Below are 26,187 nucleotides of genomic sequence, written 5' to 3' on the forward strand. Positions count from 1 at the left end.
GTGTTAAGGATTCCTATTCAAGCTCAAGGTCATTTTATAAAACCAACAATGTTACAAATACAGAGAACCCCCCCCCCCCCCCCCCCCCCTCCTGTGCAGGTGGTGCTGTTTACATATGTGCATTGTGAGTGTGTTTAGCGAATAGGGGCCTTCAGAGCAGCGTCCAACTCCTCCTCAGGCAGCAGAGTGTGCCACTGGGCAACGGGACGCCTGGGGTTGGCCAGCATGTCTGACCAGTGGCGGAGCCCGACGCCTGAGGCACCGTAGCCGATCCAGCATTTGCCGATGGCGTCGTTGCTGCCTAGCTTGTCGTAGTCGTACACGGTGATCAGCACCTGGATTTTCTGTGTGTGGAAAGGACAGAGAAGAAGACGTAGTTAGACCCAGCTCTTCTGTATGTATGCAAATTGTTAAAGGTCCAGTGTGTAATATCTGTCAAGGTTTATTGGCAAAATCTGAATATACTACCAATGAATATATTTGTATAAGTGTAGAATCGCTATAAAAAAAAATCTGTTGGGTTTTCATAGCCTTATAATTCTTCTTTTATATATAGGCTACATATCCACAAGTTTCCGAACGTCATCTATGGTCAAAACCGGAAGCCGGTTTTGCATTTCCGGTGGAATTGTACGTTTACGTTTCCATGGTTTTCGGTCGTTGTCATAGTTGCGGTAAACTCATGGATCTATTAACGCTGGCTTTTAACACAGATGTCAATTTATGTGATATCCATTGTTAAAAAGCTGGTGTGATGATCCATGCATTTCATAGATTTTCATTGAAAAAAAAAATCCATGCATTTACCGCGACTACAGAAACCATGGAAACCTAAACATAAAATTCCACCGGAAGAGCAAAACTGGCTTATGTTTTTGACGTTCGGAAAAAGGTGGATAGCAAGGGTCTAAGGGTCCAGCCAACCAGAGAGCGAGGTTTCAAGAGTTTCACGTTCATAAATAAACAATAGAATTATTTAATAGATAAATAATATAATCAGAATGCTAGATGTCACTGGTTACACCTTATTTTACACACTGGACCTTTAATTACACTAACAGGTACAGAACAACAAAACAGACAATGAAAATTAAATTGGGAAACTTTGTGTTAATGGATAACTGATGGGCATGTCTACTCTCTATGAAAATAAGAAAAAGCGGTGATGCATCAAGATATTTCCCAGAACCTTTCAGTTCAGCTCCTTGTGTAAAAGGAAATGCACAAACCTGGATCTGGGAGAAAGGGATCTCAAAACTGAAGCTCTCATTGAAGTAAGGATTCAGAGTGTTTTGTTTAACCGATGTCTTCTTCTTCTTCAGTCGCTTCCCGTTGTGCTGCAGCACCACCTTAACGAAGGGATCTGAGACACAGGGATGTGGTATCAGACCAGTAGAGTACCATACATGCCGTCGATTGCCAGTCTCAGTGTTTTAGTGTTTAGGTATGTGTGTAGGTTTGTTCACCTGACAGTCCTCCGACATCCATCTTTTTCAGGTTCTTGGCTTCCATGATGTTCACTGTCAGCTTACCGGCCGTGGGGACATAACGAAGGGAAATACAGATATCGCCCAGCTTCTCTTGCTGTTAATGAAACAACACAAACATAGATGAGCCATCATTTCGTACAGTGCTTCGCTTGTAATATTCACTGTATACTATGATTCAGTAGATGACAAAAAAAACTCATCCACCTCCTCCTTCTCTCCTCCAACCAGGTCTTTCCATTCGTGTATTGGCTGTCCGAGGTCTATGCTGTTCATGGCGATCTTGATCTCGCCGATGACGTCGTGTTTACCAAAACGGTCAAAGTCAAATACCTGCAGCACGAGAGTCTGTCCACCCAGCTCACTATAGGGAATCTGGAGAGGTATGGAGAGTATTTTTAAAAGATTAGGCAACTGTTATTATGACAATATAATCAAAAGTGTCAACTCTTTTTTGGCATCATGGACGGACCTTGAAATTAAAGGTCTCGTTGAAGACAGGACAAAGGTTCTTGCGTTGCACTTTGGTCTCAAACTTCTTCTTCTTGTCTGGCAGCATGTAGACTTTGACATAAGGGTCGGAGGTCCCACCAATGTCCATAGCTGGGAGGTCCTGGGCCTGGAGGATCCCCACTATCAACTGGAAGACAAGGGGGGGAGTAGGAGATTAATGTGGGTTGCAAATCATAAGAGTAGGCTATACCAGTTTTTTTAGGATGGAATAGAAAAGAGGATCACTGTCATTAACCTCATTCTTAAAAATATTCTTAAGTTTCTGTATTTAGGAGGTGTTGATGATGAGTTGTCTACCAAAATATCTGCAGATATGCGTACCTGGTTATCAGTAAAGTTGTAATCCAGTGAGTACTCCAGTTTGCCCAAGGACTCCTTCTCTTCCTCTTTCTCCCCATCCTCTCCCTCCTGGAAGAGATGCAGCAAGGTTTGTACAGTTAACAGACAATATAAAAGGCCCTATAGTTTCAATATTAAAGCAAATATATTAGCTTCAAAAGGATCCATAAATAGCCATCACAACAACACCTGGAGTGAAAATGGCATGAGATAGAGAACTTTTTAAATGTTTGGTGCAGATCCTGAAGGAAGTGCTGTGCTGTAGAACTATTATATAAAAGGGTGTGATAGACACTCTTGGCTTAATTTTTTCCCACCTTTTTGTCATCTCCATCCTCTCCATCCTTGTCCTTCTTTCTGCGACCTCTTCCTCCCTTTCTTTCACGGACCTTCTTGGGCTTCTTGGCCTTGTTGATGCACTTCTTGTAGATGCAGAAACATAGGCAGGCAACAAGGGCAAGGACCACTACCACGATTGCTCCCACGGCCCACATGGGCACTGCAGATAATAGTGAGAAAAAAGGAAAAAGGCAGGTTGATGCAGGATAGTCTGACAGAAAAGTAACATGATACTAAACAATTGCGCCACAGAAAGTTGTTCATATGGGGTGGGCCTGGCCTCTAACTCCAATGTACAACGTATACTGAATCACCTTTGACCATGTCACAACTGGTAATGTTTCTTGAACTCTGCACTAGGTTCCTTCCACTTTCCTCTACCATGACAGAACAAAGACTTCACTCTTGACAACTTTTACGAACAGCCAAGCGCGCTTCATATCATTGAGCACATGTTAACTGATAATGTTTCTTGAATACTATACCATACTGTTCCTTTGGCATAACGTATCTTGGTGACATATCCCTGTTAACTTGAGTGTAAAACGTCCCTGGGTGGGCTTGAACCACCAACCTTTAACCTTTAACCTTTAACCTTTACCAGCCGAACGCGCTAACCGATTGCGCCACAGAGACCAATCTCCACCCTTCTGCAGCTGGATTTTTATTATTATTTTATTATTGTGTCTAGACCCTGGGCTTGTCTTAACCCTGGGCTTGTCGTAACTCAGTTTCTGCCTGTCCTCTCCAAACCAAAAACTGTCTGTGCACAAGTATATTACTGACATAAAGCAACTTTATCTGTTAATTTCTGCATGTCTAGGGTATACCTTCATATCATCGAGCAATTTCTGCCTGTCTAGATGTAATATCATTGAGCACATGATAACTGATAATGTCACATGAATACTGTACCAAGTTCCTTTTACGTAACACATCCCGGTGACATATCCCTGTTTACTTGAGTGTAAAACGTCCCGGGGTGGGCTTGAACCACCAACCTTTTGGTTGACAGCCTCAAACTCCAATCTCCACCCATCTGCATTTGTGATTTTTGTTTTTTGCATCATTGTGTCTAGACCTTGCCCTTGTCTTTGGTCAGGTCTCAGAAACAAAAACTGCCTGCATGCCTGTCTAGGGTATTCCTCTGTATCACTGGCCGCAACTGGTAATGTCATATGAATACTATACCAGGTTCCTTTAACATCACACATCCTGACGACATATCCTTGTTAAGGAGACTCAGCATATCTTATTTAAAAGCAAAAAAAACAGAATGGTACAAGATATGAGATGGACTTACTATTGAGTTTATGATCTTGGAGAGTAGAGCAGCGTGGACACATGAAGAAATGAAAGAGCATAAAATAAAAACAATGAAACACAACACATGAAAATGAGATTGAAGGATGGTTAGATGATGGTATGATTAGAAACAGCTGAGACAAAGACACCATGATGTTTTATCTCGTTTCTAACAGGCTCTCAGACTAATCAGGTTATTTTCTGAGTTGCAAGAGTTGCTCCACAGGCAGGCAATTTAAATGAATTCAGAGCATGCACATGTCCATCACTGGTGTGTTTGCATCCTCTTTAAGGGGATAGTTCAACATTTTGGCAAATTGGCCCAGCTCCCTATAGTCATAGCAGTAGGTTTGTTACCTTTATTTGTCGGTGCAAGCTATTTTTAGAACCGCCGAGCGCAGCCGTGAGCTGCTCAGAGCTACGCTACGGAGGCTCATGGGGTTTATTGGTTTCCCTCATCAAACTCATCAAATACACAATCCAACAACTCCAAAACGCTCTGGTGGACAAGTTGTGACCTGAACATTCACCACACTATGAGATAATAATGGAACATTATGAGACAGAGTTGTTTTCGAGGCAAATACAGAGACTGCTTGTTGAAAAACTGTCCCTGAAGGCAACACTGTTTTGAATTTACCTCTAAAACGATTTTGTCTCGTTACGTTACGTTATTATCTCATAGCGTGGTGATTGTGCAGGTCACAACTTGTCCACCAGAGCGTTTTGGAGCTGTTGGATTGTGTATTTGATGAGTTTGATGAGGGAAACCAAGAAATCCCATTAGCCTCCGTAGCGTAGCTCTGAGCAGCTAACGGCTCTGCTCTGCCGTTCTAAAAATAGCTTGCACCGACAAATAAAGGTAACGAACCTACTGCTATGACTATAGGGATTATGGCAATGGGCCAATTTGCCAAAATGTTGAACTATTCCTTTAATCAGTAGTTTGTGTATATTATTAAACATCTGTTTGAGTTTGCTTACTTGGCAGGTGTGTGAACTCATTGAAGAACTTGTTCTTCATGCTAGCAAACTGGTGAGTGGAGTGGTGGGTGGAGGGTGGGGGCGGTGGGCGTTCATGTTCCTTCTCCTCCTCCTCGGCCGCCCTGCGGAGCCGCGGCCCCGCCACGCTGACCAATCGCATTGCTGCTCTGTGAAAACAAAGAGAGCAGACAACAGTCGATTTAGTCATTTTCAACAAGACTTGGTGACCACTGATATGAAGACTAAACTCCTGAGGTTAACCACATATTAACCTCTTCCTTGTCAGAAAACATTTCTTCTTGTTTTTCTTTATTTGGCTTCAAGCCAATCTTTTCAAACAACCAGTTTGACCTTTCACCTGGCTGTAATCCGACTAATCCTCTCACTCTCCTGCCTGTCACCTGCCCATTTACTCCATGGGTTCTAGAGAACAACTAACAACAAAAACTAACATCTTCATCAAGGAAGAGAGCTTTTATTTTGTTAAGGGTTTACAGTATCAAAATCTTAATGAGAAATTCCAGTGGGGAAGTACAGTAAGTACAGGTACGTCCTTTACTTACATTTAAAGATCCCATATTATACTCTTTTTACTCAATTTCACTCAGCTGTTAGACATCCAACTAAACTGTATTCGAAACGTATTGCCTAAGGGGGCAGTTGTCGGTCTGAGAAGTGAAGCTCACTTCCGCGTTCAAAAAACTGCAATCCCCTCGGCTTCCTCTGGGGGCTGGTACCAGAAGGGAGCATTCTCCATAGACCCCCATGTTAAAATCGCCGATTTTACATCCTCAATAAACATGTTAAAAGCCTGGTGTCAGAACGTTTTTTTGTTTCAATCAATAGTTTCTACCCCCGCACACACTCTGAGGGGGGTGAATTTTTTTTTTTAACTCTACCGTTTTACTGTTATTAGGTTAAAACTCTGGCCAATTAGGGCGCGGAAACGTTGAGTGACAGGTCCGGAGCGGTCCGTGGACAGGCTGCTTCGAGGCCAGTGGGCGGGTTCTCGGCCGGCCAATCCAACATGGCGCTGTTCAGGCCACCATATTTGAGTCACAAAAACGACTCCCCAGAACCAATGGGTGACGTCATGGACGCTACGTCCATTCTTTTTACAGTCTATGGTATTGCCCCAAACTGACCCGTGGTCCTGAATGTCGGCTGTCTAAAAGTCGCTCAAATGAGCTCTACTGAGAACAAGCTGTTTCTGTGCCTGCACCTTTAAGTAACATGGTTACTGTACACGGCAAAGATTATTACCACTTTAAGACTTAAAATTGGTCGATATGCAGCCATAGAAATAGACGTGGTAGGTGTTTTAGCTCACTCCCTTCGTGACATCACCACAGGAGCTGAGTCTGAACAGCCTGTATGAGCACCGTTTTACCAGTCAGTGGGCTGTAGAGTCGATGCAGGACCCGTTTGCTTTCCTCATTCTAGGAGTTGGTAGGCTCAGGGAGGATCAGTTTATATATGTAGAGACCAGAAAAAAACCTGTTCTTCATAATATGGGACCTTTAAATAGTAAAATTCTCCATTAACACTATTGACTGCTGTGAAAATCCAGCAGCATGTTGTTCCTGCAGGTGAAGGCGAGCACCACCATGGGTATCTCCCAGGACTGTGTTGAGCAGGTGGCTGAAGTGAGGATGCTGAGAAGAATGAACGCCATCATGAACAATGACATGCACCCAGACCCACTTGATGCTCTGGAGGTGTTTGGGCAGAGCAGCTTCAGTGGCAGGCTGATTCCACCCAGATCTAAGACTGAACGCTACAGGAAGTCTTTCCTTTCCTCCCTGCCGTCATAAAACTCTTCAATGTGCAATAGCTCAGTCTTATGTGCAATGTCTTGTTGTTTTAAATAACAATGAACTAGTTTTAGTCTTTTACTTCTGACGTATTTATCTATATTTATATGTATTTTTGCATTTATATCTATCTATCTATCTATCTATCTATCTATCTATCTATCTATCTATCTATCTATCTATCTATCTATCTATCTATCTATCTATCTATCTATCTATCTATCTATCTATCTATCTAATTTCAAATTCACAGTTTGCTGTTGGGGATTTAAACCTGTAACAGTGCATCATATTTGATTAGCTAATCATGTTTTGTAGGCTATTTAAAAAATCAAATCACTCCCAAAGTAAATATTAAAGTCAAGTGCTTTTCTCAGTTGTAGTACACACACACACTAGCATATTCTATCCTACTCATACAACATTTTGAGTCAGTAATTAAGTATGTAATCAATTAGCATTCACAAATAGTTTACATTATATTATTACGCATGCATTATTAACACTTGATTTGATAAGCTTGCTCATTAGCTAACTGGCTAGAAAACAGCCATTCAACTGGCTGGATAGCTTTTTCCCCATTAAGATGGCTTTATCTCCCTGTCTTCCAGCTCTTGTTAACTATTTCCATGTTTTATAAACTGTTTTCTTATACAACATCTATTGCACGTCTGAACGTCCTAGGTGAGGGATCCCTCCTCTGTTGCTCACCCTGAGGTTTCTCCATTTTTTTTTTTTGTTAAAAGGGTTTTCTATGGAGTTTCTCCTCAGTGGATATGAGGCTGTGAGGGCAGAGGATGTTGTTATGATGCAATGTAAAGCCCTTTGAGACAAACTGTTTGTAAAAATGGGCTATACAAATAAAATTGCCTTGCCTTTTTGGGTAATGTTGACTTAGTATTAAGTAGCAGGAGTAGTTCCCATCACTTTACAATACTGGTAGTTGCAAGCTGTAAATATGCACTATCCTGCCTGTATTTTTCAAATTAAATGTAGCCTACTTTTTGCTCAGTCAATACAAACAGGTGTATGTAAGTCCACTCAAGTCAGAATGAATGAAAAACACAGGCAACAAAAGCTTAGTTTTAGGCCATATCAATAAAAGGAGTTCTTTAATGCAGAGTCATGACATGAAGCAAATCATCGACTCAGCTGGATTCCTTTTTGCATCATTGTGTCTAGACCTTGGGCTTGTCTTAATTCAGTCTCTGCCTGTCCTCTCCAAACCAAAAACTGCCTGTGCACAAGTATATTACTGACATAAAGTAACTTTTTCATATATTGAAAGCTTGATGTTTTGGTCTTATTCCTTTCTCTCTTTTCCTCTTCTGTCGTCCTCCCTGCATCCTTTTCATGATGATGACAGTTGGTCAAAAAAGAAGTAAAATTGAGCCCTGCTGCTATTGCTTGTACATAATAATCCCCTGATTTTATGTGCCCACAAACACACATACACACACTCAGACACGCAAACAGAGAGAGTAAAAGAGACATGGCCTAAGAGAAATGTCATCACTGTTGTGCACTGCAGGCATTGACCCAAAGGAAAAGCAAAGCATGGGGACGATGACCTTATACCAGGACCCTGAAACTGAAGCAGTAAGTGAGCAAACATTCGTTTAATTCTTTACACCTGTTCTTTTCCTGTTGTAAAAATGTCTCCCAACACACAAGTCTAATAACCAAGAGTAATAATAAAAGTAAAATGATGATTTCAGCTTTTACTTTTGATGAGGTATGCTGTGAATGTACCTCAGTGGAATAAAGTGCAAATAAAAAGCTGGGTTTATCCTCTGCCAAATCCCACTCTATCACTGTGAGGGGAATAAAAAACAATAAAATGAGATGATATCCCTCTGTGGTAATCATATCTTGCTGTTAAGCACTTTTGTGCCCTGTATGGAGTTCAGCCTGTCGGTTGTGCACTCAGAGGCACATTGACATTTAAACACACACACACACACACACACACACACACACACACACACACACACACACACACACACACACACACACACACACACACACACACACACACACACACACACACACACACACACACACACACACACAGGCCCAACCCACACTAGACATCCCTCTGTCGCTGCACAGCGATGTAACAGGATTGATTGCCAAAGGTAATCCAAAAATCCCTCAGCTTAAACAAATTAAGGACAGTTTGCCTCACTGGGTCTCCGCCCCCTCTCCCCGCCCATTCTCCATCCTTCACTCCTCCCCCTCGTCTTCTTCGCCCTCTGTCTGTCATTTGTCCTCCCTGCCAGTTGAAATGTTGACATACCTCCTCATATACTGTACACTGAGGCACATACACATCATATTTCCATAATGAGATCTGATTTAGTTGGCAAGCTGTGTTACCCTGGTGTTGTTGATCCTTGCAGCCCCCTGGATTGCATAAGCATAGGATTAGAGAGGGAGACCTGTGTGTGTGTGCACTGCATGGACGGATGGACAGCAGTGGAAACCTCTCACAAACACATAGAGAAACCTTACTGATTAAAATTTGACAGATCAGTGGGTCAGGCTGTGACAGCTGTAGTGTATGGTGAATGTCATGATTCCCTCTCTCATTATTCATCAACTAATGGTTAATAATACTTAAAAACAGAAATACACTTATTAGATGAGATAGCAGAAGATCAGTATCACAACAATACTACTTATAGCTTCTGTTTATGTTTCCGCTGTAAATACATTTCAATTTTATCTTTATTTATTTTACTATTATCATTCTATTGTTGTCATGATTACATTTTGTCTCATTTTGTCTGTGTCTCTGGGAGCTGCTAAAACACTCAGATTCTAACTTTGGGATGTTATTTTATTTTAGGGGGGAAAAAAACAGTCTGAGCCAAAAGTCCTGCATGTTTTCATGTTTTTTCAATTCTTTCAATATGAATCAGATTTAACAAACCTGTTGATTAGTGAGTAGCTGTGCTTTTTCGCAAAAGTGAAAAGAATGATGTTAACATGTCTTTTCTAAATTCAACTGCTTTGTAATTTTACAGTCTTAAAGGGACAGTATGTAGCTTATTTGGCTTTTTATTAGCAAAAATCAAATATTGCTTTCATAAATACATATTTACCGAAGTCTAAACACAACTGCATACAAATGAAAGCTGTCTCGTAGCTTAGAATAAGTTGTTTACAAATACATAGGTGGTAGGTGCACTCACTGGAGGCTGCCATGTTGCATCGACATCTTTGAATACGGTACGCGAAAGCGGACAAACCTGGCTCAAACGCACTATTGAGTGTCTGTGACTAGGCTTGTGCCCGGAGGATGATCGACATTGTTGCTTTTGTTTTTTCTGCCGTTATAAAATACATACGGTTAGCAGCTACATTTTACAATGTTGAGCTGTTGTTATACAAAGTGCAGCCAAACACCAGGCTGAAGAGAGAGGAGCAGCAGAGACTCCTCTGACGGTTGTGGAGCTGCAGCTGGACTGGCAGGAGAGCACGACCCAGGTCTTTTTTTTTTCTTTTCTTTTTTTTTTTTTTAGCATCGCCGTTGTTACAGGTGATGCATAACGTATTTGTCCAGTATGTTTGTCCTCTGATCTTTCTTCATGGGACCGCACTGCGTAACTGGCACATTCTGTAAGTCATCCTGTGTAACTTTTTACTGTGAAATCATGACTGAAGGCACGAATGGAAGTCTACACGTGTTAAAAAAAAACGACAGTAATTGGTCAGAGATATTGTTATCAGTTAGTGGTTAGTTTGTGAACGTGTTTGTCCTCGGCGGCCACCGTCACTATGCCGACGGGAGGGGTGAGCGAGTGAATGCTGCAATCTAGAATCTGAACGCTGGATGTCACGGTTTAGCCCCAATGCTACATCCTGAGGTTTGTTTGTTTTGAATGAATTTGCAGAATTGAAAAGTACTGATTCAATTGTATTAATGTTTTTTTTTTCTTTATGAAATACGGTAGAAGGAAAAAATCAGGTAGGCCACACTTTCCATAGAAGACAAGCATCCAGTAGATGCAGCTATTGGATAGGCCTACAGGTCTGTTTTTTTCCTTTTCTTTTCTTTTTGTGCATAATAAAATACAGCATACTGTAATTGAATTTTCAAAATTTCAAAAAAGCACGTCATGGTTTGTAGAGGCCTCTGTAATATGGGAAGTGAATGACAGTGAAGGAATATCTAATATCTAAATGCCCAACATCAGTCTAAACCTACTGATGGTGCTGTAAGTACTTTGGATAAAACCACCGACTGCATTCTGTTACTCTGCTGTTTCTGTAATGATGTTTTCGCTCAAGTTCAGAACACCCCAAAATCAGGATGATGATGACCACAGTTGTTATCTGGGTCACAGCAGATTTAGGCTGGACCGCAGCCAAAAGCTTACATCAGTGAGTCAGAGACCTGGCCGGCGTAGGAATACAAATCTCTGTCCAAAGATTGCACAATGGTGAAATCATGCTCACGACAAATACAATTTTGTTTATAGGTTCATAGTTTGGAAAAGCAAAGATTTGTTGGGAGGATGAAGTGGTGAGGCTGCTCTGAGGAAAAATTGATTCTCTGCAATCATGACAAAACTAGTACTGCATGAAGTTAAATGTTATAAACTTTTCCAACTTCCTGGCATCACATTACAGAAGTCACAGCAGCTTACCAGCTTTGTATATTCTCTGAAACCTGCTTTATAGTCAAACTACACATGGTTGTCTTGTCTATATTTACAGTTTATGAGAGCTTAGATTAGATCTTTGTTAGGTCAAAAACAAAACAAAAAGATGATAAAAAAAGACCAACAGGGGAAACAGAAGTCTTATAAACAGAAATCTGTTATCAACAAATTAATCTGCCTTTTACTTCAACAATGTCTGACATTTTAGACAAATGTCACATCACAACTAATGTGTGAATGACTGCGTAGCAAAGACCCACCAGCACTCACAATGTAACAACACAAAAAGCTGAGTGAAGGTTCTGTATTAGCTTTTGCAACAAGATTTTCAAGTGGTATTTCAAGTGCCAGCTCCAGGCGTTTAATGGTTATACCTGCAGAAAAGGTTGTTATACTAACTGCCGTGGATGCATGTTTACTGTTGACCTTTGACAGCAATTTTGCATTATAGGCTACGACTGAGAATCCAAGCTCAAAAATCCACTTGGTAACAATACAAAGCTTTCAACCACATGTCAAAGCCCCATACAGGGTAGATGGGGTGTTTCTGTTTTAATCAAGATCTTAGTTTGTTTATATGTCTATTTACAGGATGATAATTGACAGCAATTTGGATTATTTATTATTCATGTAAGCTATAACAGTAAGGTTGTCAAATTTTGTATTCTTCTAGTTGGATTGCTGCTTGGATTACATGGGATCCTAATTGGTGAAACTGGGCTCTGAGAGGTCAAAATAATAACCAGCAGATTTATAAATGATTATTACAATAGCCTATCAGTAGCCTATTAACTTTTGAAAAACATTTCTCAACCATACTTAAGGATAGGTATACAGTATATTTAATAGATTAGGCTATATTATATTTCAGACACCAATTTGATGCAAAATTGTAGCCGGGTCCTGCTCTGTTTTCCCATTTAAAGGCGCTCTGCTCTGCACGCAGACAGATTGGAGGTGAACAGCTGACCGTGGGATTTGTCAGTTTAAAAGCTCAAGCTCTGAACTCAGCCCGAGGCCCCATTAGGCTTCTGACACTCTGCCTGACTGCATGCACTCGTTAGTACTAACTGTGGAGTTTGTTGACAACTTGAAATATCCAAAGCCAAGTTATTATATTTTTTAGAATAGGCAGCGAACATGTAGGCTGTTTATTGTAATAAGAGTTTTTTTTCCACTTAGAACCTTTTCTAGGCTACTGCATAGCATTGTGTTCAATATAACAACACTGAAGCAATAGTCTGTTCCTATGAGACTTTCCATTTTGTGACTCGTCCATCTTTCCTATGTAGGCTATTGTTGCCGTTGGCTATTTTAAAGGGTCCTATTTGTTAACATTAGCCTATTAATACTCATTTAAACTTCTTTTACTAAACACAGTGTTTGACATTTTGAGAAACATGTTCACTTTATGTCTAGTTTAAATGAGAAAATGAATGGTCTTTAGGTCTAGGCTACTTCGCCAGCAGCCAGTTAGCTTGGCCTAGCACACAGACTTGAAACAGCTAAAGATATGCTACAGCGTCTGATCAATTACCCCTTTAAACCTGACTTATTAACATTTTGTATATTAAACTTGTACTAATCAAACTGGTTTTTAGGTTATGCAGTTATTTTGTAGCAGTGACTTCCTGGGGTCTTGTTGTGATCTCTGAGTTAGCCTACTGTAAACAGCTCTATTTTCCTGCTTCCAGTCTTTGTGCTAAGCTAACCTGCTGCTGGCACTGGCTGCATATTTGTCATACAGATATGACAAAGATGTCGATTTCCTCATTTAACTTTCTGTATAAAATACAAAACATCATTCACAAAATGTCAAACAAATCACTGCTACAAGCAACACGTTTTTATTGAAATCCATCTGTCCAGGCATCTTGAACAAATTTCGTTGGCATAACTTAAATTTGTCTAATTTTGGTATTTTTTGGTTGCTGCAGCTATAATAGGCCTAACATTTGCTCATATTTCAATGAGCACATCTATGCATGCAATATTCACAGTCAGTGTGTTTAACAGCTTGGTGCAAATCTGCAACGTTAAAAAAAAAAAAAAAACACGCAAAACTAATTATGGTGCAAAGAGGCACCCAGAATCACACCCTCACAGGAGACATTAGCCTTACAGAGGTGTATTGAGGTGTATTGCAGGTGACTTCACGTGAACACAGACACTGTAAATAGACGTGCATTAGTGCCCTATAATCCACTTAAACTAATCTTTGCCAGTTTTGGAAGACATTCTCCACTATAGGTCAAATCTAATGTTTCTCTCCTGGAAGAACTTTGTCAGTGAAAAGTGCAAATTGAAAGACAGAGTATCATCAAAATTAGCAGTGACATTAAATCCAATGAATTAACATTAACCTTGTGCTCCCTGCGACTGTGGCTGTCTCATAGCACAGTTAGGCTACACAGAGAATATTAGTCGATAGACATGGATAAAAAAAAAAAGAAGGGTAAGGCAAAGTTAGTGAAATTAACTAGAGATAAAGTCATTTATGGAGTTACATTACGGTAAATTAATCATTTAAAATGTCAAGATTTCACAGTATTTGGCAGCACCAAGTTTAAATCCTAAGTCCCAAGTTGTTTTTAGTTTTCTGTTTCCCTTGATTGCAGAATTAGGCTAATGCACACAGATTTTACAACTGTTTGTCTTAATTAATTGGTTTAGGACATCAATTTTAATGACTAATGAGCTTAACATCCAAAATAAACAAAAATTAATGAATAATAGCTACTCACCTTGTTTTGTGTCAGTCCCTCTTGTTTCTTTGGTCTTTTTTATTTTTGCAAATGGTCTCTAGACAAATTCAACACTACTGACATAAGAGATGTCCTTGTACACAACTCCCTCGTCCTGTCTCTCTCTCTCTTTGTATCCCTCCCCCTCCCCCTTCTGTGTTAATCTCCACAATATCCCTCACTGCAAACCACTTACTGTTCCCCAACACTGCAAAAAAAAGTCCATGTTCAAGAGTGACTTCCAACACTGTGACTTGAGGCCTTCTACGTGTAAACAACATTTTTGGGTTTTTCATTATATTCTTGTACAATGTGTTTTTTGTAAGATAGGCTCCGGTTTAACTAAATTGAACAAGTTTATTAAATACAAATGAATTGGTGTTGGAGAAAGCGAAGTTGTTTCATTATTTGTTTAGTTTTGTTTTTTGTACAGTGGATCGCATCTTAACTAACACGTAAAGGTGCCTGCATTTTACAGTGTGCCAGGCAGCTCAAGCTCTCTCTCTCTCTCTCTCTCTCTCTCTCTCTCTCTCTCTCTCTCTCTCTCTCTCTCTCTGTGTAACTCCTAATCTGCTAAAACAGTAGGGAGGGAGGGATGGATGGATGCTGAATTAGATGAAATAAAATTCTTTAAATGGTTGAAACAGCTACATTTAGATTGCAGGATATGCTAAAGAGAATGGGATTCTCGGGCTTTCTGAAATACATCAACAGTCTTGTCTGTTTAATATCCACCATGTGTGAGATAAACCTTTTGGAAAATTTAAACTTTTAAGAAAAGCTAATTTTACCCGCAGCTTTTGGATTTGTGAGTTATCTTAATGGATACACTTGTTTCACAATAGTTTTATTCACTTCAGCACTATGGGATGCCGTTTGTAAAGCTGCTCATGCTGAAAATAACAGCAATATTTTGTCACATTTAGCGTCAAACCATGTTTAAAAAAGTGGTGTGAATTTCTGAAAGTCACTTTTTAGCACATTTAACACAATATTTGTCAAATTTGAAATTTATCAAATAGTTAAAGCAGAAGTAAGCGGAATGTTTGTGTTAATATAAGTCTTAAATAGTTATATCTTCCGACAGCAATCACTTATATAGAGTGTTTGGTCTGAAACACGGGTCTGTCAGTCCCTCTGCTCTGCTGTAAGCCGAGGAGAAAACTTTCCTTGTATCCTACAACCTTTATCCAATGAGGAGAGAGAACGGAATGCAGGGCTGTGTGTGCAGCCAAGGAACGCCGTGAATGTGGCGACGTAGGGACGAGGACTGTTATGGTGCGTTCAAGGAAACTCGTTTTTTTCCGACCTGTGAAGTCGTACCAGTTCGATCTGGTACATAGACTGCACAAAAAGACGTACTGGTACGATTTCACGGGTCGGAAGTTACGAGTGGCCGTTATAGTAAAATATCTTCCGACAGCAATCACTTATATAGAGTGTTTGGTCTGAAACACGGGTCTGTCAGTCACTCTGCTCTGCTGTAAGCCGAGGAGAAAACTTTCCTTGTATCCTACAACCTTTATCCAATGAGGAGAGAGAACGGCATAAAGGGGCGGTCCTCTCTGTGTGTGCAGCCAAGGGATGCGCGTGAATGTGGTGACGTAGGCACGAGGGCGGGGACTGCTAACTCCATCGGCTGACAGAAAGTTAGCCAAAACGACCGGATCGCTTACTTCTGCTTTAATGGATACACTTGTTTCACAATAGTTTTACTCACTTCAGCACTATGGGGTGCTGTTTGTAAAGCTGCTCATGATGAAAATAACAGCAGTATTTTGTCACATTTAGCGTCAAACCATGTTTAAAAAAGTGGTGTGAATTTCTGAAAGTCCTTTTTTAGCACATTTAACACAATATTTGTTAAATTTGAAATTTATCAAATAGTTAAATCTAAATACAGTATTAAATGTTACACCTATGTAAAATATAAATACTAAATATGAATCTAAATGTTAAATCTAAATCTAATTAAATCTACTGTATATGTTAAATGTTAAATCTAAATCATCTAAATGTTAAATGTTTGGCTAAATATTTAGGTAATATGCAAATCTCCTCCCGTCGGTGGCTTTGGACACGCCCCTGGAAGTACCCCCAGCTCATACGGCCCCGCCCACACCACTGACCCAGGATCAGTGGACAACGACAACAACAGGAAAATGGCGTGTGAGGCAACTGCGAGGAGTTTCTCTGGTGAAGTAAATGGTGAATATAAATGGAGTTTCTATCTGCGCAACACGCTAGCTAGTGAAAAATAATGTATGAAATAATGTATTGTAGCTAGTCAGTTGAGTTTGATAGCTAGCTAAACGTATTGAAAGCAAGTTAGGCTATTACCTAAAATGTCCATACTGTTACCGTTACATAACGTTAGCTATAACAAGATACCAGGGGACTGAGGCCAGGTGTTTCATTCCTGTGTGGAGTATCGGGGGTGGGGTATTTCGTGTTCTCATGTTCAACTCAAACTTCCTGTCTCAGGTGTGTGACGTAAACAGACAACCTGAAGATCACCTGAGTCTATGAGAACTTCGCTCCAAGTCTCTGTAAGTGCGATAAAACTTTTACTAAACTGACTAGCAAAGTTTATGAAGAAGCTGTTGAAGCTGCAGAGACGTGATGACGTAGAACGAGACGTTTGAATCTGCTCCGTGTGTCCATGGTAACAGAGACAGCAGCTAGCTCAGCAGCTAACAGCTAACTGGTACTAGCAGGTGAAACAGGAAGTGTGTGTGTGTGTGTGATACTAAAACTAACACTCAGCGTTTTCATGTCAGGAATATTATTTAATTTCTAGACTTTTTAGATCAGTGTACAATGAGAAATGATTGATTTTATTAGAAACATGTTGAAATGTCCTCAGGATGAACAAGACACTCAGGAACAAATAAGTCAAAATGTTTGAGGAGATTAACAACGCACCACATAAAGACCCTGTCCCTCTAATAAAAGTTACACATTTCAATAAACATCTTCATTAAAAGCACAATCTCTATAATGATAAAATACATAAAAGTCCCCAGTAAACAGGACACAATACGAGTCCCGTACAGATTCAGACTGAATTCACATGGTCATGTTTAACAGTTGGACAGCAGAGGAGAGAAAGACTCGGACCAACGTTGACTCTGACAAGCTGGCTGGGCATAACGAGGCCCTGAAGGCAACAGTGAGAGTTCATTTGCTAAAATATACTAAAGAATCCTGTGTGACTTCCTCACAACCTGTTGCTCCCACAGAGAAGCTAAATCTCTGTGCTTAATCTTGTAGCAGGTTTTCACAACCCTGTTAAGACTGTTTCTGTCCTTGAGTGACAGGTTGTTAAACCAACAGATAGATAAAAGAATAAGTTAGAAAGCTTTCAATGAAGGACTGATAAAAAACGACACAGAATCACTGGACTGACAGAAAAAGCCTCAGTGTTTACATCCCATTTAGGTTGGTCGTCACTTACAGGGCCTACGTATTTGTAGGAACTGACCAATGTTGACTTGATGGTGCCCTCATACACATGTACACACACACACAACACAAAGACATTCACCAGGAATTAAAGACTATTACTCAATATACTTAGTAAATCACTGTGCCAACATTTCCCCAGTGAGGTAGAATTTCTGTCATATTCATATATACTGGCTATTACAGTCTCTCTTGAGGTGCATTCCTCTCACTTAAGTATTTTTAGTGTCCAGGGACCATCTAGTCCCTCTCTGTACAGTTCATGTAGTACTGAGGCTGCACATTCCATCATTATTAATTTGATAAATTCTTTAAGCCAGTTGTTCAAACAAAATCAGTTGGGTTTCCGTACCCTCCAATTCATTAATATGATACTCTTTACAGAGAGAAAACCAAGTGTTACTAGTCGCTGCTTTGTATCAGATCCTACACCGTCCACCTTAGCGCCCAACAAACACACCTCAGGGAAAATTATTACACCATCCTCCAAAATTAAACGTAGACAATCTCGGACTCCCTCCCAAAACCTCCTCACCTCAGGGCAGTCCCACAACATGTGCATTAAGGATCCTTTCTTCCCGAATCCGTGCCAACATAAATCTGACATCTGGGGGTTCATTTTCTTTCAATTTAGAAACTAACACATCTAATAAAACAATAAAAATAGAACTAATAAAGAGCAAATCAATCTCAAAAGCTGTTGCTGCACATGTGCCATGTACTGTATGTTCACTGTAGGGTGATGAGGTAATGATCAACAGGTAAACACTAGCTGCACGTATGAGGTCAGTCCTGATGTCCAGAATGAGGGTCCAGTGCTGTCTGAGTCTGACCAGTCCAGTTAGTTGTTGAAACCTGCAGACGTCCAACATCTCCGCTCTGCACTGATTATTGAGGTTTACAGTAAACAAGGTATTTGAACGAGGACACGACTCTCTCCTGATCATCTCTTACAGTACTTGATTTAAAATCTCAACTATAAATGTTTCTCATATTCCTGACGTACTGAAACTGAATGTGGGTTTCTCCTGATTGGAACTTAATTACTTAATTACAGTTCACAGGATACAAAAAGACTGTTGTTCTCACTAAAGGTAAAAGATAAAAAAGAATGAGGCCAGCCATCCTGTGTAAAAGTTATGACCTGGTGTATCTAAGAACCTGTGGTTCTTACACTGCAGTGATCTCTGGTGAACACTGACTCACAGATCAGTGACGACGACTGCTTCAACACACTTCAAACTGCCTGTGTCTCCGGAAGGCTGCACTGTTCACGATGCTGTTGTAGAAGAGTCTGGAAGGAAAACACAGAGCAGAGAGTGAACGTCACTCACTGACACACAACAACGTGTGTGTGATGTGAACTCATCAGAGCTGCTGACTCTGATGTGAACTCACCGCACAGACTCCATGGGTTGATGGAGACCAGCTGCAGCAACTGGACTGTAGACGCATCAGTGATGTAGTTGTGACTCAAACTGGAACACACACACACACACACACACACACACACACACACACACACACACACACACACACACACACACACACACACACACACACACACACACACACACACAGAGGAAGATCAGGATGACAGGACAATCAAATGAGACATTAAAGGATAATTACCGTTTTTTACAATCTGGACCTTATTTCTAGCATAAAATACGATCATTTACTCACCCAGATAACTTTGGTGTCATTACAAGTCGTTCCGACGAAATTAGCTCCAGCCGAGAGCCGCGTATATCCATAGGCGGCCTTACCTATGTTTCAACCGTTTCAATTGAAACGGGCCCCAGCCACCAGGGGGGCCCCCAGCTGCCAGCCACCAAGTCAAAGACAGCACAATAATTCATAGATTTCACCTTATCATACACACACACACACAAACAGCTCTGTCCACCGCGTGCGGTCACACACTCGACCCCTGATCCGCTCTACAACCACTGATGCGCGTATCATGCCACACCGCGACGGGACTAATCGCTCCTGATTAATAATACGGCAGGAAATATCAATAACAACTTGTCTTACCTTTGAAAACGGCCCGCAAACTATCAATAGACCCTCGTTTTCCTTCTCCCAGTATTATTCCTTTTCTCTTAGCGTTTCTAATGTCCTTTTGTTTTTCCTGCTTTTCTCCTGATGTGCGCCCAGTTGCGTAACCTGATGATTGACGTCTGTCAATCACTTTCCTCCTCTTTTCTTTTTTTCCTCGGGTTAAAATGCCTCCAAACAGGCGATCTATGAGTACGTCCTAACTTAACAGAGAAATAAAACACAGCGAGAGCACAACTAAAATGTGATATTATTGGCAGCTTATTTACAGATTTTACTAATGGAGGAGACAGCTGCCTGTCTGCTGCTCCAGCAGCGCAGCACCGACAGGATCAGCACCTGTAGACGTCTGTCTGTCCGCATGTCTCGTCCTTTCCTTGTCCGTGGTCGTGGTGCTGAAATAACGCGGAGCACTTTGCTCTCATTACTTTTGTTGCCAATTTGAATTCAGAATATTATTATAAAGCCTGTAGTTTTTGATTGTGTTAAGATTCCTGTTCATGTTTTTGTTTTTTGTTTTTTGATGAAAACCAACTTCAGTCCTCGTTTTTTCTGTTAAGTCCTGGTTTCTTGCCCTGGTAGTGATTTTAACACTTAATGTGTTGTGTGTACCTGGGATGCATAGCGCGTTTACTGCGTCCTTTCAGGGTTTAAAGCATCAGCGACACATGGGCACATGGGCAAATAATTTCATGTTTAACAGCATAGGGCCTCATATGAAATATTGAAACGGGCCCCCAGATGTCTAAGGCCGCCACTGCGTATATCCATATAATGCGAGTCTACAGGGCAGCGGAATGCAGCCTCTAAATAACACATTATCCGCTGCGAAACTCGTTCATTTCACCAATATTTTGTTATGATACGCTAGTGCTATTCCCCTCTGAGTCCGTGGTTAGCTGTTATCAACACCCGGGGTCTGTAGGTTGACCTACTAACCTCTGACCTGGATGATGTCATTCTGATAATAATGATTCCACTTCGATATTCAGCTCCATTTTTAGCGCAACTAGCCTATCAGCCATAGGTATCAGCAGAGACCATGAGTCGGCAATATGTCATTATAAGCCAGCGGCAAAATATGCCGATCCATGCCAATAAGTGCCAACATCCAAGCAAAATCGGGCAAAATCTATTTTATACAGTCAATGGGTAAAATAGTAGGCTACTAGATATTTACTCACCGAAAAAACTGCACAGAATCCTTTGACGATCGGCTAGTACAGTCCACAGCACAACACGGCATATTGGCAGAAAAAAACTACCCGAAAATAGCAGGAGAAAAAAAGGACACCGCAGTGCCTGTTAGCCGCGGACCTCTGCTCTGGGTGTAGCCTAGCCTAGCCTAGCCTCCAGCCGATGCTTTAGCAACGAGCTAACTGCCGGTGGCCGTCTGTGAACCTGTCACTCAACGTAACCACGCCCTAATTTATGCACGAATTTTAGGCCGAAATAACACTAAAACCGTTGTGGTACAAAAAAATTCAATATAATTTACAAGAAAGTCCCCGAGCCATTAAGTTAACCATTCGCTTTTATTGTAAGCTTCTTTTTACAGTCTATGATTATGTCTATTTTATAAGTTTTATGTTGGTGAACACTTTTATTTTGGTGAATTTGGTGATTTCCATCTCCGCTACAAACGAGAACCACAATGCAGACAAAATTCGGAGTTAACACCGGCTCTTCCTGTCTGAAGAGCCTGGTTAACTATTTGATAAATTTCAAATTTAACAAATATTGTGTTAAATGTGCTAAAGTGACTTTAATAAATTCACACCACTTTGGTTTGACGCTAAATGTGAAAATATTGCTGTTATTTTCAGCATGAGCAGCTTTCGGCACCCCATCACTGGACAGCAACCAACCACTGGAACTGTCAGGGTTACATCAGAAACATTCACCCTAACACACTGAGAAATGAGAGAGAGAGCAAAGGTCTGTTTTCTGTGATGGACTTTTATGTCTTAAACTTAAAGGACATGAAAAGATGTCAATTTGAACTTCATTTAAATCAGATAACTTTTTTAATGTGACGTGAACAAAGTGAGAAAGAGGTCATACTGATCAGCAGAGGGACAAATGTTGACTAATCCCCCACACACATTGAAACACAGCTTGAAGTGAACGACTGCGATAGGTGAATAGATGTTATAACTCATGCTGCCACCAAGTGGCCAAAGATCAGCATTGCAGGTTTAATCACTTGACAAGGATGTGGAGATTTTTAGTCCTTTATAGTTTTTCCAACAGTTTAAAAATTGATGTTACTCTACCATATAAGTGCATATTGATTTGAATTCTTTTTCAAATCAATATGTATTCTGGCTTTTATTACCATGACAAAATGTTTTTTAAGCCGTCAAGTTACCATTGTACCTACACCTTTCATGAAATACAGGAAGGTCAAAACTGATGAAGACAGACACCAAATATCCAGCTCAAAATGTTTATTCAGATTAACAGATCAGAAACGGTTACAATCTTGGTTAAAATGTCGCAGGAGTAAGGTTTCCGTTAACATTTAAAAATAGCGATACCACCACAACGTACGAGCACTTATCAACTTTGTGTTAATCGGAGTAGATTTGATTACGCTCAGTGAATAACAGCTGGAGCAGAGCAGTGTGAAGATTTTAAGCCTGTGTTACATTTTTCACTTGAGGCTCGATACAGAGCTTTTGCATTTAGCTCTTGCTACCCAGGGTGTGCTTGTCAAACAGGTACTCTGCCATCTTGTTGTTGTGGGCATCCATGCGGGTGAGGTTGGTGATGTAGTCACCCAGCTTCTTGATGGCCTCCACCTGCTCGTTCAGGTAGTGGGTCTCCAGGAAGTCGCACATCTGAGGACCAGAGGAGAGAACAATTAGTGGTTTGTAAAAACAGACGGATAAAGTCTAATGTCAATCTTCTTATTTCAGCATGAGCAGTCTCTTGCTACAACTCACATGAGGGTCTGCATGCTGTGAGGCCAGCTTGTGCAGGTCCAGCAGAGCCTGGTTGACGTTCTTCTCCAGCTGCAGAGCGCACTGCATGGCCTCCAGCCCGCTCCCCCACTCATCACGCTCCGGTTTCTACGGAGGAATGACATTTAATTATAGCAGATTGAACTTCTATTACATTAAGCCTTGTGTACACATGCAGTGATCTGAGAAACTGTCTCATTATGGGCTCAGAGGATTAGCCCAGATATTTAGTAATGATTACTGAGGAAATCTATTAATTCACACAAGATTTAGGTCCACATAAGATTTATTAAATAGTGAAATAGAAGGCCACAACCATAAAGGCAATGGATTAGCAATGCATTATAGCTAATAAACAAATCAGGGCCAATTGTGTACAATATTTTAGTTTTAACACACGCAAGAGAAAACTTAAAGTGTTATTCAAGTTCTGCATGTTATCCTCAGTGCATCTGTGGCAGGTGTGGTGACAAATGTTGCAACAGTACTGACCTTGATGTCCTGCAGGAAGATGCGTCCGCCTCTGTTGTTCTGGAAGGACAGCAGCTTGTCAGCATGCTCCCTCTCCTCGTGGCTGTTCTCCTTGAAGAAGTGGGCAAAGCCTGGGAGGGCCACATCGTCACGGGAGAAGTAGAAGGCCTGTGAGAGGGGACAGGAGGGGGAGGACAGAGGACAAAGACTGTTATTAGACGACGATCACCTATTATTATTATTTGGCTAAAAAACACTGTGACAAACAGTGGTTATGCGGCCAGGCAGGGGTCAGAGACGTGAGTCATGACTTTAGATAGTCTAGACACAGACAGGCTGCCATCTAAGGATGACACAGCATTTCTTGGCAAGTGGGAGGGGCCACAAAACAAAAACACACTCTTATCTGACCACCTGCTAATCAAGAGTAAACCACCAAGAAGATTAAAGACAGTTGTATAAGTTCTAACTGAAATACAGTATAAATGCATCAGTTGTTGACTAAATGTAAGATCCATTGTGTATGAATGAGCTGACTTGACGTCAACCTCACAGTGAGTAGTTGATAAATTATCGAAAAATAACACATGATATGTACAAAATGCCCATTCGTAACATTAAAAGTGTTGTTTTTCTCACCATGGAAGTGTAGGTGTAGGAGGCAAACAGCTCCATGTTGACCATACGGTTGATAGCGGCCTCGCAGTCGCGGTGGTAGTTCTGACGCACTTGGGACTCCATCTTGGCTGGCGTTTTCTTGTGCTTTTTCTTAGCAAAAAAATACAAAAATAGAGCTTTGCGTCGACGGCTTCAGTAGTGTTCAAGTAGAAAAGGATTTGCAAGTATCGGTAAGGCGGAGTACTTGAGAAAAGAGCGGGGACGAATGAAGAAGTTCCGTTCAAACACTGTTGAAGCAAGAACTCCTCTTCAGTTTCTTCCCTGGTGTGAAATGGCAGAAGAGCCGTCGCGTGTATTTATACCCCGCGACAGACCTCGTGACGCATGCAACGTCACCGTGCACGTCTCCACCAATCACTGAGCTGAACTGAAGTAGCACGTGAGCTGGAAGGCAAAGCATGAAGTTGCAATTTTGTTTCCCTTATTCATGAGATAATAATTATGTATTTCTCCAAACCCGCTGACGAACAATTTGATAATTGAATTAAGGTTAGACTTCAAATACATTTAGATTTAGGCCTAATTGTGTCATTTATCTATGGAAGAGGTGAGTAAAAAAAAAAAAAAAAGCCCCTTTCCCAAATACAAACCAATACAAAGACATTTTGCTCACTTTTTGGGCTACAGTGAAATAGAAATAATCAAAAAAAAAAAAAAAGTAGCGTTCATAATTACAAATGAATGTCTGAGTAGATGTTAGATTGTGTTTCAGTGCAGTGGGGGGTCTTTCTTAGTTGCAATTTTATATAATTTATCCTAAACTGCATTGCTGTATGGAATCCGTACAGCAATGCAGTTTAGGACTATGGATATGTTTTAAATTATACATTTAATCTACTTTGGGCCCGTATGGCTACATACAGCCAACATAGGCTGAATTTGTTTTACTTCCATAAAAGGCATCAAAAAACTGCTGATAAGGTGTTTCCAACCAAGGTAGTTATTGCATTACTCAATACCACAGCACCGTTGCGACACACTGAAGTCAAAAAGCCTGGAAAGTCCTATCATAACACTTCTTATATAGTCTTTATTGTAACAGCCTGGGGACCAATTACTGAATGTATAGATAGACCTAGGCTACATTTTATTTGTTAACAAGTTGGCTTTATCAGGGACAATGCAGTCTTACAGTTTGGAAAAAGGTATTCAATATAGAGCATATTGTGTGCATACATTTCCACATTGTTTTATCTCATAGAGGCTTATAATTGACCACGTGGCTGAACATGTCTATATTATATACATATGATATATTATTATGTATATTATATTAATATACATAATAATATATACACATAATATGCAGTAGATGTCAGCCCCAATAGACAGGGTGTCATTTTGCCCCCTGTCCAAATGCATGGTGGGATTTGCTCCACTTACTCTGAATGGGATAAACAGCTTTGGGAGTAATGAAATAAAAAGATAATTACAAAATAAGAAAAGTATGTCATAAAAGTCGATGTATTCACAATAATAAAATGCTGATGTAAGACATTTGCCAGTTGGTGTGTGATCATTTGGTCAGTACCAGTTTTGAGGTCAAGTGAAAAGAATGATTCAGATGATGATGTTACAAATAGCTAGAGGTATTTAAGTTCACCTGCTCTGTCAACCAGGATCCTATTTGACAAACCTAGCACATTTGATTCTAACAAGAGGATAAAGCAAACATTGGCATTTTGATTGAGGTATCCTCACATGAACCTTTACATTCACCTTCGTCCTTATTAAACTGACACTATTTTCCACTTTTATACAGTAGCTGGTTGTTAACCCAAGATTTCAAGGGCCTTTTCAGTTCCCTTATTCAGCACTGTGTGTTACTGTATATTAAGACGGCAAAAAAAATGACTGTAGAAGTGAGAGGTCATGTTCTCATGATCCGGTCACAACGACTTCACTGGAACCACAGACTCTTTAACAGGATACCATCAGTATCTGTCCACAAGCAGGCATTGATGTGTCACAACGTTACACAAGACAATAGGACTGACACTCTGTTTTCTTTGTTGTAACATTTCCTGACCAGCTCCTTAACTATCATCTTAATTCTCCTGCTCAAAATAACTTTAAATGATGGATTAGTGGTTTGTCTACCTTATCAGTAGAAAACTCCCCACAGAACCATCTCTTTTAAAAAAGAGACTTGCTGGTTTTAGACTTGCTCCTGCTTTTGTGCAGTCTGAGGCCAGCCATCTTCTACACACACAATACTTGTCAGCACCAATGCAAGCCTACAATGTCTGTTGCTAAAGTAAACATAAAAACAGGGTTTCCCTCTTAAAGGGATAGTTCAACATTTTGGCAAATTGGCATAATAAATGCCATAAATACACAATCCAACA

General features: G+C 40.5%; 2 protein-coding genes across 2 annotated transcripts; both read right to left on the minus strand.

Moving 5' to 3' along the window:
• Window positions 1–134: 134 nt before the first annotated feature.
• Window positions 135–5,127, minus strand: syt5a (synaptotagmin Va; the record flags this gene model as incomplete). The annotated part of the gene is made up of 9 exons (XM_083976675.1): window positions 135–344; window positions 1,230–1,363; window positions 1,467–1,584; window positions 1,695–1,862; window positions 1,960–2,127; window positions 2,322–2,408; window positions 2,657–2,838; window positions 3,982–3,996; window positions 4,968–5,127. 9 exons carry the CDS (start codon window positions 5,125–5,127, stop codon window positions 135–137), a joined length of 1,242 nt encoding a protein of 413 aa, XP_083832801.1.
• A 17,032-nt stretch (window positions 5,128–22,159) lies between these two features.
• Window positions 22,160–24,118, minus strand: LOC310990071 (ferritin, middle subunit). The gene is made up of 4 exons (XM_083977300.1): window positions 23,801–24,118; window positions 23,183–23,329; window positions 22,673–22,798; window positions 22,160–22,567 (listed from the first exon to the last, which is right to left on the minus strand). Exons 1-4 carry the CDS (start codon window positions 23,900–23,902, stop codon window positions 22,412–22,414), a joined length of 531 nt encoding a protein of 176 aa, XP_083833426.1. The 5' UTR covers window positions 23,903–24,118; the 3' UTR covers window positions 22,160–22,411.
• Window positions 24,119–26,187: the final 2,069 nt, after the last annotated feature.

This window comes from Trachurus trachurus (genome assembly GCF_905171665.1).
Source record: "Trachurus trachurus genome assembly, chromosome: 8".
NCBI classification, from domain to species: Eukaryota; Metazoa; Chordata; class Actinopteri; order Carangiformes; family Carangidae; genus Trachurus; species Trachurus trachurus.

Coding starts and splice junctions, on each gene's coding strand:
- LOC310990071 (XM_083977300.1), bottom strand. CDS start 23,902: ATGGAGTCCCAAGTGCGTCAGAACTACCACCGCGACTGCGAGGCCGCT. Junction 23,330..23,800: donor CCTACACCTACACTTCCATG/GTGAGAAAAACA, acceptor CCCCTCTCACAG/GCCTTCTACTTCTCCCGTGA. Junction 22,799..23,182: donor TCTTCCTGCAGGACATCAAG/GTCAGTACTGTT, acceptor ATTCCTCCGTAG/AAACCGGAGCGTGATGAGTG.